At 40.6% G+C, this 19,065-nt stretch overlaps 1 protein-coding gene across 1 annotated transcript in view; it reads right to left on the reverse strand.

Annotated features, from left to right (window-relative positions):
* The window catches only part of NEB (nebulin), a 172,025-nt gene that overhangs the window by 56,262 nt on the left and 96,698 nt on the right, over positions 1-19,065 (reverse strand). The window contains exons 84-102 of the mRNA XM_083155043.1: positions 16,815-16,922; positions 16,610-16,723; positions 16,039-16,236; positions 15,821-15,925; positions 14,079-14,183; positions 13,894-13,998; positions 13,692-13,799; positions 13,467-13,580; positions 11,826-12,023; positions 11,588-11,692; positions 8,748-8,852; positions 8,308-8,415; positions 3,947-4,054; positions 2,937-3,044; positions 2,196-2,300; positions 2,005-2,109; positions 1,679-1,777; positions 1,468-1,578; positions 145-249 (exon numbers count right to left, since the gene is read on the reverse strand). Of these exons, the coding sequence (XP_083011169.1) occupies positions 145-249; positions 1,468-1,578; positions 1,679-1,777; positions 2,005-2,109; positions 2,196-2,300; positions 2,937-3,044; positions 3,947-4,054; positions 8,308-8,415; positions 8,748-8,852; positions 11,588-11,692; positions 11,826-12,023; positions 13,467-13,580; positions 13,692-13,799; positions 13,894-13,998; positions 14,079-14,183; positions 15,821-15,925; positions 16,039-16,236; positions 16,610-16,723; positions 16,815-16,922 (2,214 nt within the window). The remainder of the gene's footprint in view (positions 1-144; positions 250-1,467; positions 1,579-1,678; positions 1,778-2,004; positions 2,110-2,195; positions 2,301-2,936; positions 3,045-3,946; positions 4,055-8,307; positions 8,416-8,747; positions 8,853-11,587; positions 11,693-11,825; positions 12,024-13,466; positions 13,581-13,691; positions 13,800-13,893; positions 13,999-14,078; positions 14,184-15,820; positions 15,926-16,038; positions 16,237-16,609; positions 16,724-16,814; positions 16,923-19,065) is intronic.

The raw sequence follows: 19,065 nt of genomic DNA on the forward strand, positions 1-19,065 counted from the left end.
TCACCTTATTATAACAGTCACTTGTCACACGTTGTCTTGGCAACATATTCCCAATCAATTTCCTCCACCTAACTTCTAACATTAATACATAACACAATATTGAACTCAACCTAAAAATAGTTACTAGAAAATAAATCTTCTCACCTGGCTCTGAATCTTCTGTCCTTCCTTCGCTCTCAGGAAGTCTGGAGTATCGAGAACTGTTGTGTAGATGGATTTCTGTTTGTTGCCTTCGGCTCTGTACACAACCTAAGAAATAAAGATACAGCACTTTAGTTACAAACAAAATGTAAGGCCCGAGAAGGCATAACGCTGCAAAGAATGTAACCCACCTTATCCATAACTATTGATGTCTTTTTTTAACTTTTATATCTATTATCTAGTGCTCTGGAAATTGTTTATAGAAAATGAACACTTATCCCACTAGGAGCAGTTGGATTCCAGACTCTACATTATCCCTTAGGTGATACAATATGTTGCTCAGCTTGAAGTCACTTACAACAAAGTGTTTTCTCATCTTTGAACAATAATTACAGTGAATTACAGTATAGCCATCATAAACCTACTATTTGTCTTTATTATTTTTGTAAACCAAGGAAAATCTTTAAACGGAGCATTTGTGAGTACCAGTGTCATTTCCAAATGTAGCATTTGAGGAAGGGCACCAGGGCTTTCCGGTATTTCGGGAATTCTCCAGCACTCCCATGCCTGATTAACCAAAAGGCTGATTAGACTGCCAGGACTGGTCGCACGGGGGGAAGGGGCACGGCGGATGTTGGGGTCACTGTGCAGGTAACAGCCAATGACTAACATTACGGCCTAATTTGTTCTATGCTTGTTCGCTATCACCTGACCCATTGTATACCCATTGTAATTGGTCAGCTGTCCCCCCCCCCCCCACAACATTATCTTGAAACAAACCACAGCTGACTACAAGTGTGCTTTGCTACTGCACAGAGGGCAGCACTGGAGTCCTAGGGTGCAGGATACCTTGCCTCCGCAAATAAAATATTGATGAGCCCCTACGCTTCAGCCTAGTCAGCCTTATGGATATCACGGCCCTGCTCAGCCCTATTTGCAATCGTTGCAGCAGTTACCTAGCACAAAATACTACCTGTGTCCCATCTGTGACATCATTACAGAGCTACCTGGTTGCATCTACTTGCGATGCAATACAGCAGAAAGTTACTCACAGCTAACAGCGGCAGAGAAAGTAACCCAAAATGCAACTTGCTTTGAGAGCAGTCAGACAGGAAGCCCTAGGTGTGTAGCAGTGCATTTGTCAACAAAATAATACTGCTATAGAGGAGACTAGACTTTGATTTATGTTCTAAAGTGAACATCATCTTGCTTAGGATAATACAACATGTTTAGACGTAATAAATGTAATACACACCACTGTCTTGAGTGTAGGAGTATGCAGTACTGTAAATGCATTGCTTAATATACAGTAGATGAACATTTTACCTGGCTGAGATGTGTCTTTAACTCCTGGACGGTCCTGTATTCTGGTGTGTCCAAGACCACACTGAATTTATCCAGCATCTTCTTGGCAGGAGTGGTGTACGTGTAGTGGGACTGGTAAAATACACATAAGGAGACACATATATGAGTATGTCACTTCCCACTCATGAATACAGCTTCTGTGTTATTGCGGGAATATATAATGGTTACCTACCCAGAGTTTGCGGAGATCACGAGCACGCACCATGTCTGGGGTATCATACAAGAAGCACCCAAGTCCTTTCAGCCAGTTTAAGTCTTCTTTGTACTTATTCTAGTAGAAATAATGACACATAGATTAGCATTAGCAATGTACAGTATTCCTAACTGCACAGTACAATACATTAAGATATTTCCTATATAAAACAACATAAGATCACAGTTAAATTGTTTTACATATTTGACCCCAATATATGAGATCGGAAATGTTGTATTCTAACAATATTCCATATTCTCGTTATGACAATCGTTATACAGCAGTGTTTGAGGCATTTGACTTACATCACTGGTTATTTCTCCAACATAGCGGCAATGTATGGTTTGGGGAGTGAATGGCATGGAGATATTGTGACCTTGCATCTTGAAGTAGTCTGATTTGTACACCAGCTAAAAAACAATGGTATAATGTAAGGGAATGAAAGGCCAGACCGAAAACATTAGCATAAAATTATTTAATATTGTAAGTCATTTACATCACTGATGGCCTCCTGTGTGGCTTTGACTTGGCGGATCTCCGGAGTATCTGGAGTGGTGTGGATTTTATCCTTCTGCTTGTGATACAACTGACGGTAGAGCCTCTGAAATGCAAAAAGGAAGATAAACAGTTGTCATAGTGTCAGTAAATGATGGATAACCTAACATTCCCATTTCGGGGGAATTCAATCCTGGCCGATATTTCCAATACTCAGAAATACCGGGCAGGAACTATTCAATACCAACAGTTGTTGGCCGGGAATCGCAGCTGCAGATCCAGCTTTTTGGAAAGCCGAATTTGACTTAGCGGTAATGGCCGCTGTATTATTAAATTAGCTGCCGTTTCCGCCTATAAAGACATGGATTCAACGATCCATGTCTTTTCCGACTCTCAGAAATGTTTCTGCAATTCGGCAAAAAAAAAGAAAAACATTGAATAGATGGAATGATAGCATGGAGACCATAATTAGACTTTGCTATTATAATATACAAAGTGCTAATATTATATACACGTTATGTTATAATATATGCCAATATATACACATTTACACTCGGTGAATGAGATATTTTACTGAATAGCAAAAGTTTAAAAGTTCTTAATAAATATTATTTTAAAAAAAAATTTTATTCAAGCAATTTATGGAAAGAAAAGAAAAACGGTAGATGTTCTACACAAAATGCAGCAGCTACCATAAACTATGATCTGAAACCATAACTTGACCACCTCTGTTAGTAATTACCTCGTTCATGATCTTGTTCACTTTCTGTATGTTCACGTGGCTGACGTTATCTGGGGCCAGAGTGTAAGCCTTTGCCTTCAGATGCTCATATACTTCTTTATATTTCAGCTGTGGAATGGTGAAGACCAAGAACGTTAGTTCAGTTGGTTATCCTAACTGCAACATTGTGTAAGTGAGAATTAAAGTACACAAGAGAAACACACTGATGCAAAAGCTGGAGAGTATATGGAATATTACAATAAGTAAGGTCTAAATATTATTCCTCGATGTGCATAGTAGAAGCCATTTTCTGGTCTTGGCTTCTAAAGTACCTAAGTGATGCTGGATAGTGAAGCATGGGTTGGGTATGTTTAGTCAATATTCATCATGTCGACATGCTTATTCACCATGTTGACATTCATTATGTCAATACTGAAGAAATGTTATCATGGTTAGAATGTAAAAAAAACTGTGTCCCCCGTGGGTGTAGTGGGTTTACTTACCGGGCAGCGACTCCAGAATCTCCAGTGATGCAAACGTATCCTTAGGGTCTTGTGGTCACCTGATTCAGCTGAGATGAGTCACTGCACTACTGCTATTCCTAATGAAACCCCCCCTTACCCCCCCTCCCCCAGCCTAATGCTAACCTAATAGGGCCTACAAATGGGGCAATTTCAGGGCATTTTCTAAGCGATCTGCCGTGATTTGACTATACCAGTTAGAAAATCCCACTACATAGAGATTTGTGGCCCCGCGCATCTCTCGTAGCCTACCCATTGTGAACCTGTTGACATTCTGTAGATATAAATATGTTCCAGGTCGACATTTCAATAATCATATCATCGGACCGGCATACCGGGAAGTATCATAAGCATCTGTAATTCTATTGTGTCTAGTGTTTACTGTTTTGCTCAGAAATACAGAACATTACAGTAATCAGTAGCACATTATATGTAAGTGAATGGAAATGTAGAATACTGCAGGAAAGACCATGAACAAAAATCAGTATTACAAGGAATACTCTTACTTACATCACTGCCGATTGCCTGAGCTTTCTTGGCATGTAGAAGGGAGGGGGTGTCATTTGGAAGACTGTACCCCTTAGGGAGGTTGCTGATACCAGCTTCACGATACAGGTTCTGTTGTAAAATAAAGGGACAGAAAATAAAGTTATCTTGTTAAATGGTAACATTCAATCCATCCATCCGTCTATATATAATCTATCAATTTATATATCCATCTATAAACTATCAATCAATAGATCTATCTATAATCTGTTTAACTATATTTTATCTATATCTGTTTATCTATCTATCAATTAATATATCTATAATCTATCAATATATCTATATTTTTATCAATAATTAATAAATATATATATAATCTATTAATAAATCTATCAATCAATATACATATATATATATATCTATAATCTATCATCCTATCTATAATCTATATATATATATCTATAATTTATCTATACTATTACATCTATCTACCTATCTGTTTATCTATATTCTATCTATACTCTATCTATTTATCTAAATCTCTATAATCTGTCAATATATCTATATTTGTATCAATAATTAATAAATATATATATAATCTATTAATAAATCTATCAATCAATATATATATATATAATCTATCATCCTATCTATAATCTATATATATGTATATATATATATATATATATATATATATATACAATTGGAAGGATGAATCCAGAATTTTGTAGGAGATGGGTAACTGTACTGAACCGTTGCAGCTTTGATTTGATGTTACTCATAATAAAAGAATCGGGTAAGGAGTTGAAAACAGTCAGATCCAAGATCGAAGTCATTACCTCTTCTAATCAAGATAAATTGAATGATACCAACTATGACAAATGGTGGTCTAAATTATCTACACAATGTGACCAATACCGTAAGGAACTTCTGCGTTTTAAAAAATCTAAATTTATTATGGTAAAACAAGATTATGAAACCAATATGGTTTACAGATGGCTAAGCGGTCACCGTGAACAATTTCATGGTCAGCGTCAAACTAACAGACAAACCTGGCGTAACAAGAAAACCAGACAAGAACATGGGCAGTCATCACAATCTGATAGTACTTCAATGTCATGGATTCGGAGGAACCGTCCACATCTGTACAGTCACGTCCCCCTTTAGGGGTACGCACCCGAAAAGCACGGGCAAAATATCCAATAGAACCAGAACCAGAAGAGGTGGCCAAAACCAAAGGCTCAAAAAAAGCAACCAACAAAAAGAGCAATTAATTTTTTATTTATCGTCCAGGGTGTTAACACATTCGGAATTAGTTGTGCTTAACAAAGGTTTGTCCTTTGTACCAACATCAGCACATAAGGACTTTGAATGGCAAATCGATATGCATCGTATGAACAGGGGACTACGCCTTAAAGAGTTTTTTCAAAATTCTAAGGCAAGAACCTTCGCCCAAAGAACTCTTTTGCAATAAAATAATTAAATCTAAGTTTGAACCTTCTTCTACGAATGCTTCGATTAAAACTTACATCCGCATGCTAGACCAAACTATGAGCAAGTATACCCAAGCCAATACCAAAACCAACTATAATTTATCAAGATCTGAGAGACAAGCCCTGCTTACCCTGAGCAAGGACAAATCAATTACAATCTGCCCTGCGGATAAAGGCGGTGGCATTGTCTTACAGGATACAGAAACTTACAGAAGGGTTTTGCTGGAACACTTAGCCAATACTTCCACGTATCAGAAGTTGGATAAAGACCCAACTTTTGATTACCAGAAAGAATTAACATCCATACTAACAGGCTTTGTAAAACAGCATAAAATTGACCAAAGACTTTGCGATGCTTTGACTCAGAAGTTTCCTATTATGCCCATTCTATATTCATTACCCAAACTGCACAAAAATTCCACTGAACCCCCACCTCGTCCAATTATCTCTGCACGAGGATCCTTATTTCATCCGGTCTCTGAGTTCTTGGACTTAATCATACAACCATTCCTTGCGACCAAATTGTCTTTTCTAAAAGATACAACTACCTTTCTGAACCTACTGGACACTAAAGCCAAAGATACACTAGATGCTGAGACTGTTCTATGTGTATTAGATGTGAACAGTCTATATACTTGTATCCCCCATCATCTGGGATTACAGGCCATGAATATTTTCATTGATTAATTGGGAGATGTATTTGATTTTGATAAACAGGTATTTCTAACCCTGCTTGAATTGGTGCTGAGCAGGAACTTCTTTCGTTTGATGGCTGCCATTACTTACAAGTGTCAGGGTGTGCGATGGGGTCCCCTGTGGCCCCATCGTATGCAAATATTTTTATATTCCATCAGGAACAATTGTTGTTTTTTCCAAATGAGATTTTTGCAAGTCCTATTTCGATGTTTTCTCGATATATCGATGATGTTTTCCTGTTGTGGCATGGCGATGTTAAATTATTTGACAACATGATGGTATGTATTCACCTGTCAAATTTACTTGCAAGAGCAGCAAAAGTCAAGTTGATTTTCTTGATGTGTGTGTGTCTTTAAATGATAACTCTTTAAAGACATCAATTTTCTATAAGCCCACTGACAGGAATACGCTTTTACATTTTGGTAGTCAACACCCTCCCTCCCTAAAACATGGATTACCCTATTCACAAATGCTAAGAGCGGCCCGAATAACCAGTGACCATTCTACATTATTTAATGAGCTAGAAATAATTAGAAATAAATTCTTGGTCCGAGGTTACAATAATACAGATTTAATAAAGAGCCAACAAAAGGTTTTAAACCTAAATAGACACAGTCTATTGCAACCTAAAATGAAATCATCCAATGAAGAGAAATTTACTTGGGTAACTACATATGACACCTCGAGTTCTGTGATCCCCAAAGCTACTCAAGCTATTTGGCCTTTTATAGCATCTGATGGTAAATTACCTGGCCTCCAGAAAAAAAGACCCATGACAGCTTATCGCTGCAATAAAAATCTGCGCGATTTCTTGGTACATGCAGACATTACCAAATACCAATATCCCCTCCAATCTTGTAGAAAACCTGGTTGCTATCGTTGCCCCTCTTGCACTACTTGTAATTATTTACTGATTGGGAATTCTTTCTGTCACCCCCATTCAGGCAAAAAATATAAAATCAATCATGTATTAACATGTAACACTGAATACGTGGTTTATATGATTATTTGCCCTTGCGGCAAACATTATGTGGGGATGACAACCCGCACCTTCAAGGAGAGAATGGGCCTTCGTCGGTCAGCCATCAAAGCTGCATTGATGGGGAAACCGATGGAGCAACCCGTTGCAGCCCATTTTCGTGAAGCAGGCCATCAATTATCTACTCTTAGATACAAAATCATAGACCACATCCCCCCTCTCCCTAGGGTTGGAGACAGAGCTAACCTTCTGCTCAAACGTGAATCATTTTGGATTCATACACTTCAAACTGTATCCCCAAAAGGGCTTAATGAACGTATTTCATGGAACAGTATCATGCACTAGAATAGTGTTTGATTTTGATATTGCATATGGTCCGGTCCTGTTGTGTTTTGATTGTAACATATGTACTCCTCATTCATTGCCGGTTTTAATGTTTTTCCTTACAGTCGGAGCCGCGTTGCTATGCCAGCGGAGACGCTATTTGTATTTCATGAATATTCAAGACTTGATGACATCATTTGGGAGCGAAAGTTACGCCCCAGTGAAGCGTGCCGCCCAGCAGCCCGGCTCCGTCTGTGTGTCACGTACGGTGGGGATATAAGGTGAGCTTTTAAATGTTGTTATTATCTGATGTTCTGACGACGGGGACTGACGTTCCCCCGAAACGTTAATAAACTATATGTTTGCTTCAAACTCCGTGGTGCCACCTTAGTGCTTCTTCGTTCAAGTACTCCTGGCTTTCTTTGCTATATATATATATATATATATATATATATATATATATATATATATATATATATATACATACACAGTATATCTATAATCTATCTATACTATTACATCTATCTACCTATCTGTTTATCTATATTCTATCTATCGATTTATCTAAATATCTATAATCTGTAAATCTATCTATATTTCTATCTATAATAAATCACTATGTCTATCATCTATTAATACATCTATCAACCAATATATCTATCTATAATCTATCACTCTATAATCTATAAATCTATATTTCTATCAATAATCAATCATTGAATCTATATAACCTGTTAATCAATATATCAATCAATATATCTATCTATCTGTAATCTACCCATCTATATATCTAGAATCTATCTATACTCTTACATCAAGCAGCTTGCCTGTGAAGATCACTGTATGACTCTATATTCTATAATGATGAAATGTTACAGCAGGAATATACTCACGTCACTGAGTATTATATTGGCATTACTGGCTCTGTCCAATTCAACTGTGTTTGTGGTGGATATAACCTTTCCTCTAACATTCTGTTCATAGTCCGTGTGATACACAACCTGCAAACAAGGAAAACATAATACATTTTAATCATCTTATCTTCTCATGAATAGGGCTGGCAATATTTTGCACAGCTACTTTATTGATGATCTTAGCAAACACTTTATGGTGTACCATAGTAGCCGAACGCTCTGTAGGCCCCTACTTATGGGGGGCCCCTACTTATGTGCATCAGGCACATCCACACAGCAGAGGCAGGGGCCGGCAATAATATTTATGTGATAGCAGCCTATTGAATCACTGGAAACCAGTGACAGCACTTGGGGGCTTTGGGGTATCTTTGATGCAGGATGTTGGACTGGCACTCCTGAAATAAGTAGAGGACACTCACATCACTGCTTTGCAGACCACTGGCGACCGCCTGGACGTAAACTGGAGTTTCCAACACTGAGGTGTAATTTTTCTTCATCTGCTCTGCTTTAGCTTTATATTTGTTCTGAGAAAGAAATCAACTGGTTATTACAAAACATCTTACGATTCCAACCTTTTGTTTACATGCATTAAAATATAATCATAGAAAAATAGAACATGTGCATGTTATTAATTGAATCCCATGTGCGTACTACACTATGTAGCTACTACAACTGATAGTACTTAACTGGCCCACTGTGACACCAATGAAATTCCCAGTGGGCCCCACTGCCCTACCTCAGCCTGCTATCTGTTCCGTAATATATGCTTTGGTCACCTGAATGATTCCCCTTTTCTTATGGAACCGAGAAAATGAACGATCATTCAGGTACAGTAAAGTGACCAGGGCAATGATTCTTCTGTAATTCCAACAATTATAGTGACTGGCCACTCCCCATCTGGCAGCTGGTCACACCCCCACTGGCAGCTGGTCACACCCCCACTGACAGCTAGCCTCACCCCCTCTGGCAGCTGGTCACAACACTTCCCACACATAACTTGGTGGGCCTTGACCCTTAAATGCCCCCAGAGGGGAATTTACCATATGGCCCTATCCAACCCAACACTATATGACGCTGGAGCCATATATCCACACTACTTAGCTGATATCTGCATATAGATAATGTCAGGAAAGGCTTTTTCAAATGGGAAAACAACAGATGTTTGTATTTAATTTAATTTCAGTTAATTGAATTTAACTTATTATTGTATTACATTCTATGAGTCTATTTATTATATACTACCTTGAAAATATTATTTTAAGATGCAACAATGCAATTTTTACATTTTGTTTAAATCAGGAAAGATGTATAGCACATTTACTGTTGTACTGATGCTGGGCTTGCTGCTATAGTGATGTACTGTGTAGCACATTTTCTGTTGTACTGATGCTGGGCTTGCTGCTATAGTGATGTACTGTGTAGCACATTTACTGTTCTACTGATGCTGGGCTTGCTGCTATAGTGATGTACTGTGTAGCACATTTACTGTTGTACTGATGCTGGGCTTGCTGCTATAGTGATGTACTGTATAGCACATTTACTGTTGTACTGATGCTGGGCTTGCTGCTATAGTGATGTACTGTGTAGCACATTTACTGTTCTACTGATGCTGGGCTTGCTGCTATAGTGATGTAGAGGTGGATGCACTATGAGCTGAGCATGTACTTACACCGGGGGGTTTTCAGGTTCACTCGCAAAGCACATTTGGTTTACTAATGGACAAAACCATGTGCACTGCAGGTGGGGCAGATGTAACATGTGCAGAAACAGTTAGATTTGGGTGAGTTATTTTGTTTCTGCGCAGGGTAAATACTGGCTGCATTATTTTTATGGTGCAATATAGATATCAGTTTGAAGTACAAACCTTAACCAAATGTAACTCTCTCTGCACATGTTACATCTGCCCCACCTGCAGTGCACATGGTTTTGTCCATTTGAATCACCCCCAATATGCTTTTTTTGTGTGAATTTTATTTTGGTGGCTCTTCTAACATATATATGGATACCTCCAGCAAAGACCCATAGCATGAACATAGTAATACAACACACAAAAAAGGACATTGAGGGGTAAATTTACTAAAAATGCGAGTTCTACTGAAGATGTGATGTTGCCAATAGCAACCAATCAGTTTCTATATATTTTTTTAGCACCTTCTAGACGATAATAGAAAGAATCTGATTGGTTGCTAGGGGCAACTTCACATCTTTAATACAACTCCCATCTTAGTAAATTTACTCCTGAGAGTTAATGTCATTAAGAATTAATGAGAAGTTTAAATCTACTTGTGCTTTACTTTGTGTTACCTGTGGTAGGCAAAAAAGAGAGAAAGAGAGAAGGGGTGATGCTAAGGAACTAGGGATAATTGATCAGAGAATAAGTACCGTTACACACAGGAGCACAGAACACAATGTAGTGTACTTTACTCTTCTGTGTGATGAGCATTGGGAAGCTCGGTGACAGCACCTCATGTAACCCCACTGGTGTTGTACTGTATTGTGTCAAAAGTACAGTAAATGTAAAAGACAGTGGGCATCAACATCTAATTCACTTTCATCTCACATTAAAAGACCAATGCCAGGGCCGCCGAAAGGGGGTGCTGTGGGTACAGCTGTCCCGGGCTCCGGTAACTCATTTTGCCCACAGCAACCCTCCGCTGTGTGCTGCCTGCGCCGCGCTCGGTCCTCAGCAGGTCCCGAAGCACAGGCTTCTTCAATGCAGGATGCTGGCGGCCAATTAAAATGCTGCACCGGCTTTTGCGCCAATCAGAGCGGCTGCTGGTTCACAAGCTCTGATTGGCTAACCAGCTGGCGCTGCATTTTAATTGGCCGCCAGCATCCTGCATTGAAGAAGCATGTGCTTCGGAACCTGAAGTAAGTGATGGAAGGGGAGGGCATGAGGGGGGAAGATGGGCGCTCATCCGCTGTAGGCAACTCCAGGGTGCACATGCCGGACCCTTCTGTCCCGGGAAGGTCAGCCTACTGCGCAAGCGCAAAAAAATGAATCAGTCTCGGGACCCAAAATTCCTAGTGGCAGCCCTGACCAAAGCAGATGTCTAAAATAACTTTTTTATCCATTGGGTGAAATCATAAGATGCAGCGACTGTAGTGCACTAACCTATACCATGCTAGCCATAGGTGTGCATTCACAGAGCATATCATTCATCTCACATCACACATTGTAGTTTTCTATTGTGTTAATCTGGGGCATGGTTGATATTGGGTCCGGGAGACATCAATAAAGAATTAGGAATGCACTTACATCACTGCTGAGGTCATATGCATGCTTGGCTCGAAGAATCTCTGGAGTATCATAAACAAAGCAGCCCAATCCTTTCAGCCAGTTCATATCATCCTTGTAGACAATCTAAAACACATAAAAAGGTTAATGTAGAAAACTATAATATCACCAGTTAAAAAAAAGTGTTTTTGTTTTTGGATCAAGATAGACCTGAGACCAAAAGACTTATTCATGACATCCATAGTCCGTCTTAACTCACATCGCTGAGTTGCTCGTTGACCTTGCGGGCGTGGACATACAGCTGAAGGTCGGGCATGCAGATCCATTCATGGAGATATTTTCGGTAATCAATTTCGCTGACTTTTTGCTGTGTCTCCCGGGCAGTGATGATCTCCAACATGTCAGGAGCAATGTGAATCTTACTCTTATTCTTCTCATATGTGTCTCTGTACAAACGCTACCAAGATAAACAGTTTTAGGAATTAAAAATTGGGATTTGGTGATCTGGTAATTATTTGTTTACCGACCTTACAAGCTTACAATTAAAGCTGCCCATACATGCAGATGGCAATTCGCTGGATCGTATGAACAGCACTGCCCGATGAGTAGACTTCCTAGGAAAGTCAATATACTGGCCACTAATCCCCCCCCCCCCCCTTCAACACCTAATCATGATCCTCAATCGAATTACCTTTCATTATTATTACTGCAGAACATAGAAATTTGGCAAAGTAATAGTAGGTAATATATATAGACATTATTCAATTGAGTATTCAATCCCAGCAGATATTTCCAATCCTTGGAAATATCTGCAGTTTTTCGTGTAGAGTAGATCGAATTCGCATTTGATCTATTCAATTTTCTTCTTTTATTTCCAACTTTCAGAAACTCTCCAAAAGTCGGAAAAGATGTGGATTGGCGAATCCATGTATTTTTCTGCAGAAACGGATGCTAATTTGCAAATTTAGCGGCTCTTTCCGTGAATGCAGATTTGGCTTTTCAAAGAGCCGAAAATGCAGCATCGTTTTAGGTGCTGGGCAATATTTCCGAGTATTGGAAATATTGTCCTGCATTGTATACCCCCATAGACTATGTAAGCACTATTTTTTTTACTTTTAACCAAACCACTGGCAAATGGCTGTATACTGTATGTGGGCCATAAAAAAAAAAAAAAAAAAAAAAGATTTATCCTTTTCCATCTGGGAAAATTCTGTCGGTAATGATCATAGTCTGCCATGGTGTGCACTAATTGCCAGCACAAGATAGCTAGATCACATATATTCATTGTGTCTTTATGAACAAGCAAAGCTAAAAAAAAGCAGATAAATAACTATTGTCCATTGTCTTATCTACAGCTACACTATGATCGATTTTCACTACCCTAAATAAATGGCCCATTTTTACACTGTAGCAAGCTGGGTACTTTCACAAATAAGCCAGAGATAAATAAATGCTTTTCTGGGTCCTGTGGATTGCTTTGGACATTGTAAATAATTGGTGTAAGGTGTTTTGGTTCTGTCTCTTCTGCAGAAAATCAAGCTAGGTACTTGTGATGGTAATCGCTGATCTCTTTCTGACTCGGGTGTGGTATGGCGGTCCGACAGTCAGGATACCGACGGCCAGTATCCCAACATCAGAATCCTGACTGCCGGTGCTCTGACAGGGGGGTGAGTGCAAAGAAGCCTTTTGCGGGCTCGGTGGCTCCTTCCACTCATCACAAGGCAGAATAGCCCCTGCAAGTCGGGATCCCAACTGTCGGACATTTAAACAGTCAGGATTCCAATGTCAGAGTACTGACCGTCGGAATCCCGACTGTCGGGCAATCATCCGGCACCCTTCCGACTCATAACATACTGTAGGTCACTATATACGCACACTACCAGCAGCAGCATCTACTCACATCCAGAGGAAACTTGCCCACTCTGAGGCATCGTGCTGTGTTTGGATCATCCTGAATACCCCTTGGTAAAGTGTAGAGCGCTTTAAACTTCTCATATTCCTCGCGGTACTTCAGCTATTAACAAAGAAGGAAACAATGACATTGCATGACGCATTTGTTTGATCTAGGATACAAAGTGTAACAATAATAAAAGGATGGTTTAAAGAAAACCTACAAAATACTCACAGTGCTGGCGATGTGCTTATTCTGCTTAGCAAATGCCAAGGCAACCGAATCTGAAGGAAGCTGGTAGCTTGTGGCTTTGACAGTTTCCCAGGCTTGTTTGTACATGTTCTAAAGAATGAAATCCATTTTATTGTTCTCCCTCTAAACTCTATTAATGATTTCCAGAATCATTTATCAAGCACCAAACATCAGAATAACATACATTACTGAAAAGTTCTTTTAGGCCTTCGGTTCGGTTAAAGTCCACGGTTTCCAGCACAGTTGTGTACTTATCCTTTGTCCTGTTGAAATCCTCTTTGTACTTCCGCTAAATGAAAAAACAATGAAACATGAAGCAGTGGGCCCAGTAATTAGTGATTACTCTTTAAGAAACCGTACTGTACTTACATCGCTGGCGTTAATGGCGCTTTGAACAGCGGTGACATAGACAGGAGTGTCGGTAACAACGCTGTAGTTCTTGAAGTTTTCTTTGCCAGAAGCTGTATATTTATTCTAGAAAAATAATATATAAAATTGTGAATAAGGATGAGAGAGAGAGAGAGATAAGCATAAGCTGGATGTACCTGAAGGAAATGGGTATTCCAGGTAGGATGGGTACATCTAATTTTGGGCAAATGTCCCCAGCTGTTGCCTAGCTCTCCTTTCCAGTTATAGTAAATATAATGATATGGACTGGAAATGCCTTTCATTTTAAGCCAGTAACTAAACTTTGTTCAGTCATGAGCCCTTTCTTCTGTCAAATCTCAGGTCCTTAGCTTAAGGATCAGTCTGACTCATGGGCGTGCAGGGGGAAATCCAGGTGGACACCACTGCCAGTGGCCCCACCAACTCCTCTAGGTTCCACACTGAGCACTTAAATATAAATTGTTACTCTACTAGAGGAACAGTAATTTTATGGAACAGGACCTTAGATGAACGTAGGTACTTGGTTTGTTTCCGTGGAAAATTCTCTAAGAACAGCCTTCCTGCCAGTCAAAGTGGGCAATTATTTCTGCAGATGTTGTCCACACCCTCTCTGGGAGATGATCACATCCTTTAAGCGTGGGCCTCTGCCACTGCATTCCCTGATGGTTTTTTTATTTCCCAGTCTGATACTGCTTAGCCTCTTCTAACTACTTACACTATTTCATAAGAAGTTAAGATCATTAAGCACAGTCAACAATAATGAGACCAAGGAGCCTAGAAAATTATAAACGGCATTGCAATGAATGGCTGTCTTGATTGTTTGTATTCATCAAATGCACCCTAGGGCGGTAATCAATCCTCGTTCCTATTTCCGACAGGGGAAATAGCAGCAGCCACCTATTCAATGCTGTCGTTTCCGACAGCATCAACCCCTTCAGTGGTGGAGGTATTTTTAGGGAGCGCTCCCCACTGGGTGAGTTTTTTCTGGGGAGGGTTCCCTAAAAAAAAAAAACACCACTGTAACACCAGGGTCCAGACAGCTCCACTGAACAGTCCATCAGCCACTAGCCGGCCCTGCCCCCGGCAACCCGGCTGTGTGCGGCGTGACATTACAAGGTCACGCCACACACAGCCAGGGGAGGGAGGCAGGGCTGGGCAGAAGGGGCAGGGAAGCTGCTAAAGCTGAGCGTGGCGCTGACCTCAGCACTTAGTTCAGTGGCTCTGCCCAGTGGGAGGGAGCGTGGGCAGTGGCAATCCCGAGAATTTTCTGGGTTTGCCAGTTTATGCTGGAGCATAACCCGGAAAATTCTCGGGAATGCCACTGAAGGTGTTAAAGGCGGAGTTCGTCAAAAAAGATCCGACTTTAAATTCAGTCGGATCTGTTTTGTCAAAAAACGGCCATGGATTGTCGCATTCATAACCGGATCTTGACAATCCATGGCCGTTTCGCCAAAACACGCCCCCTTTTCGACAATGGACAGGTAGAACATTGAATTCCGCCTGGCGATATACTGTCGAGATGGGAGAAAACAGACTGATATTCCAACTGCCGGGACGGTCCGACAGTCAGAATCCCGCATTGCATACCTCCTGTATCCTGTATGTCTGTAAACTTGGTGAGAAAAGGTAAAAAATTCTTAAATCATTCTTCAAAGATTTCTCACATATACATCTAACAATCCATTATTTTGGCATCACAAACATACTGATAACGTATTACTCACTTGGCTCTGAAGATCATATGACTTCTTAGCAAGCACGATTTCTGGAGTGTCCCACACATAACAGCCGATGCCCTTCAGCCATGTCAGGTCATCCTTATAGATTACCTACAAAGACAAAAAATATGTTCAACGTATGATTATTTAAAAAAAAATTGAAATATTTGTATACAATTATCTAATTTAAAAAAAAAGTGCTAATTTAGCATTTTGCCACTTACATCGCTGAAGATCTCATGGGCCTTTCTTGCGTGAATGACACTCTGTTTATCGGGGAGGCATGTCCATTCATGGAGACGGTGACGATATTCAATGTCACTGAGGATCTGTTGGCATTTCTTGGCAAGGACATTGTTGAGCATGTCCTCTGGAATATTAATCTTTGTCTTGTTGGTTTCATAATTCTTCTTGTAGCCCAGCTAAGAAGAAGTGAGAATTAAAAAAAAAGAGATTACTAAGTTATAAAAGCTTGAGCATCAAACTGGAAAAGTCATAGACATATATGGCAATAGTTAACCATCGATGATCAGCCACGATCTAGTATTTCATGACTGAATCCAACATGGTCACAAGACACATCCATGCTCCTGTTGACTTCTACACGTGTACTGTTGTGCTTAATTGGCAATGTGTGTTATCTTTCCTGTCTATAGAACTGCTGATCAGTTTAGATATTTTGTAAGTCTTAATTGTTGTCTGATTGGCAATTGATAGTATTACTGTATGTCATTATCTTGTTCCAGTACTTCCTTCCACTAACATATAGTTATTGTATGCAGAAAAAAATCTTACCACGCTCCTCATCTTCTGGAAGGCTAACGAATGCACAACACTGGGGAAGTCACCAATATGGGTGCCAGCAAGGTAATGGCCTTTTTCCTTCATATGGTGTTCTTTGTATTTCAGCTATAAGAAAAATAAATTAACATTTTATGATCTAATGAAAAACAAATAGGCAATAAAATAATGAGGATTAAATAAGCTATACTGTACTTACTTCACTGGAAACAGTTTTAGCATGCTTTGCACCAACGATGGGTATATATTTGGCATCCAGTTGGTATCCCAATGCTTTTGAGTTATCCCATGCATCTTTGTATAATTTCTAGGGGGAAAAGAACTCACATAAGAAAATACCATCATTTTGAAACTATCTCATTCAATTTCAATGATAAAAAGGTATAAAAGATGAGCTAATTAAACACCTGGCAAAGAAATAGTAATTATCATAAATGTTACTTTTTCACACATTTGTAAACTGGAATATAACGGCCCCCATACATTAGGCCGACTTGTCCTAAGGACAAGTCGGACCCAATTCTCCTGTGAGCCGCACGACAGCTCCCCGGGAGGCTCACATACAATTTGGCACTTGATGGGCCATTTTTTACATGTGATAAATCGCTTGCGGGTGGAGCGGTGCTGAGCTAGCGGGCCGGGCGGTGATCATTATCAGCGGGATGCCTGGGCCCGGGCCCGCTAGTGCAGCGGTCAGCACTCGCCGCCCGCTAGTGTAGCGCTCAGCCCCCACTGCCCACCCCACTGCTCCCTGGTCAGGCTGCAGTACCCACACTGCTGATGATAATCACCGCCCGGCCCGCTAGCGCAGCACTCAGTACCCGCTGCCCGTCCCACTGCTCCCCCGGTCAGGCTTCGGGCAGACATATGCATACAAAGAGGTCAGACATGATCTTATGTGCTGAACGTCCAGTCCGATGCGCACGGGACCGCGCATCGGATCGGATCATGTCACACACCTGCAATTTTGGGCCGATTTCAACCGATTATTGGCCTAAAGTGCCGATATCGGATGGAATCGACCGAAAATCGCATAGTGTATGGGAGCCTTCTGCTAGAAATAAAGCAAATACAATTGGAGGAATTTAATTAACCACCATAATCTGTTAAGTAAATGCCTTTTCATTTAATTAACCTATTGCATGATAATTATTGCCAATAAATGCACTCCCGCTTATCTGGCAATTCAACTAGAAATAGTGAAATCAGCATTATTCTTGCTTGCGTTACAAGCATTAAGTGTAGGTAAAAATGGGGAAATCTACCTGTTCCCCCTTAGGAAGACAAATTAATATAGGTTAACAGTATAGACGCCTATTATTGCTCATAGAAAATTCATTTTAAACCACTTAAAAACATACCATACCTTGTATGCCAATTTCCTGCATTTTGATTTTTTTCACCAAAATAATTACATTGCGTTTGGCCAAATAAAATAATTAAAAACTTCTACGTGGTCATTTCTACATGGAGACAGACCACCTTCCCAGAGCTACAGTTACCACTCTTCAGGAGAATACAGCTCCGATTTCTTAACACAGAGTTTGTCAAATTTAGCATGGACCGGAACTCTGAATTCACAGCAACCACTTCTCTCCCCAGCTGTACTACTTTTATGGACAACTAAAACTCACAAAATTTCCCAGAAAGACTAAAAGACATGTTTAGTTTAGAGCAGAGAAGGGAAAAGGGGGACAAGATAGGCCCTTATTCTGGTCGGTGCGGATATATCCGCGTGCGTTCGGTCCGCCGATGTTTTGTATCTGCGCATGTGCAGAGGCATCTCTGCGCATGTGCGAGCGGGGCGTACGGCCAAATCCCGCATGATATGTTAACACTCCGAACAGGGGGTGGAGAGGGGCGTGAAGGGCTATTTGGGCTCATTACCATATGCATACGCCCCGCGTTTCATGGGCGTTCCCATGAAAACGCTGGGCGTACGTATGGTAATGCGGCCGTGACGCACGTGTAGTGGGCGGACATATGACATCGCCGGATGTCAGCTGCTCGCCCAGATCCCTGCTTTTGCACGGAAAAATGTCCGTGTGGTCTGAGGTTGCGGGAGCTGGTGGAGCACTCGGTCCTGCATTCGATGGTCTGTGACCATCGAATGATGGGGGAGGTCCCCTTAGATGGAGGAGGCGTATTCCGTGTAAAATACACATGCGGTCCGTTCGGCCAGCTTCTTACCGCGTACGGACGGAGTTGGCGATCCGTATGGAAGGCAGGGTTTCGCACGCACGGTCCTGGCCGCATAATCGGATCCGGCCGCACCGATCAGAATAAGGGCCATAGAGACATTCTCATATACCAAAGTTTTTAACCAGGGTAATGGAGAGCCTGGGTGGGCCCAAGTACTTTTCAGGGTGAGAGCACTGTAATAGAGTGAGAGTTTCAGAAAGTGAGATATTTTGGGAGAGTTTTACCATTTTTTTAAAGCAGCAATCATT

This window comes from Crinia signifera, chromosome 7, assembly GCF_055691185.1.
Source record: "Crinia signifera chromosome 7, ASM5569118v1, whole genome shotgun sequence".
Lineage (NCBI taxonomy): Eukaryota > Metazoa > Chordata > Amphibia > Anura > Myobatrachidae > Crinia > Crinia signifera.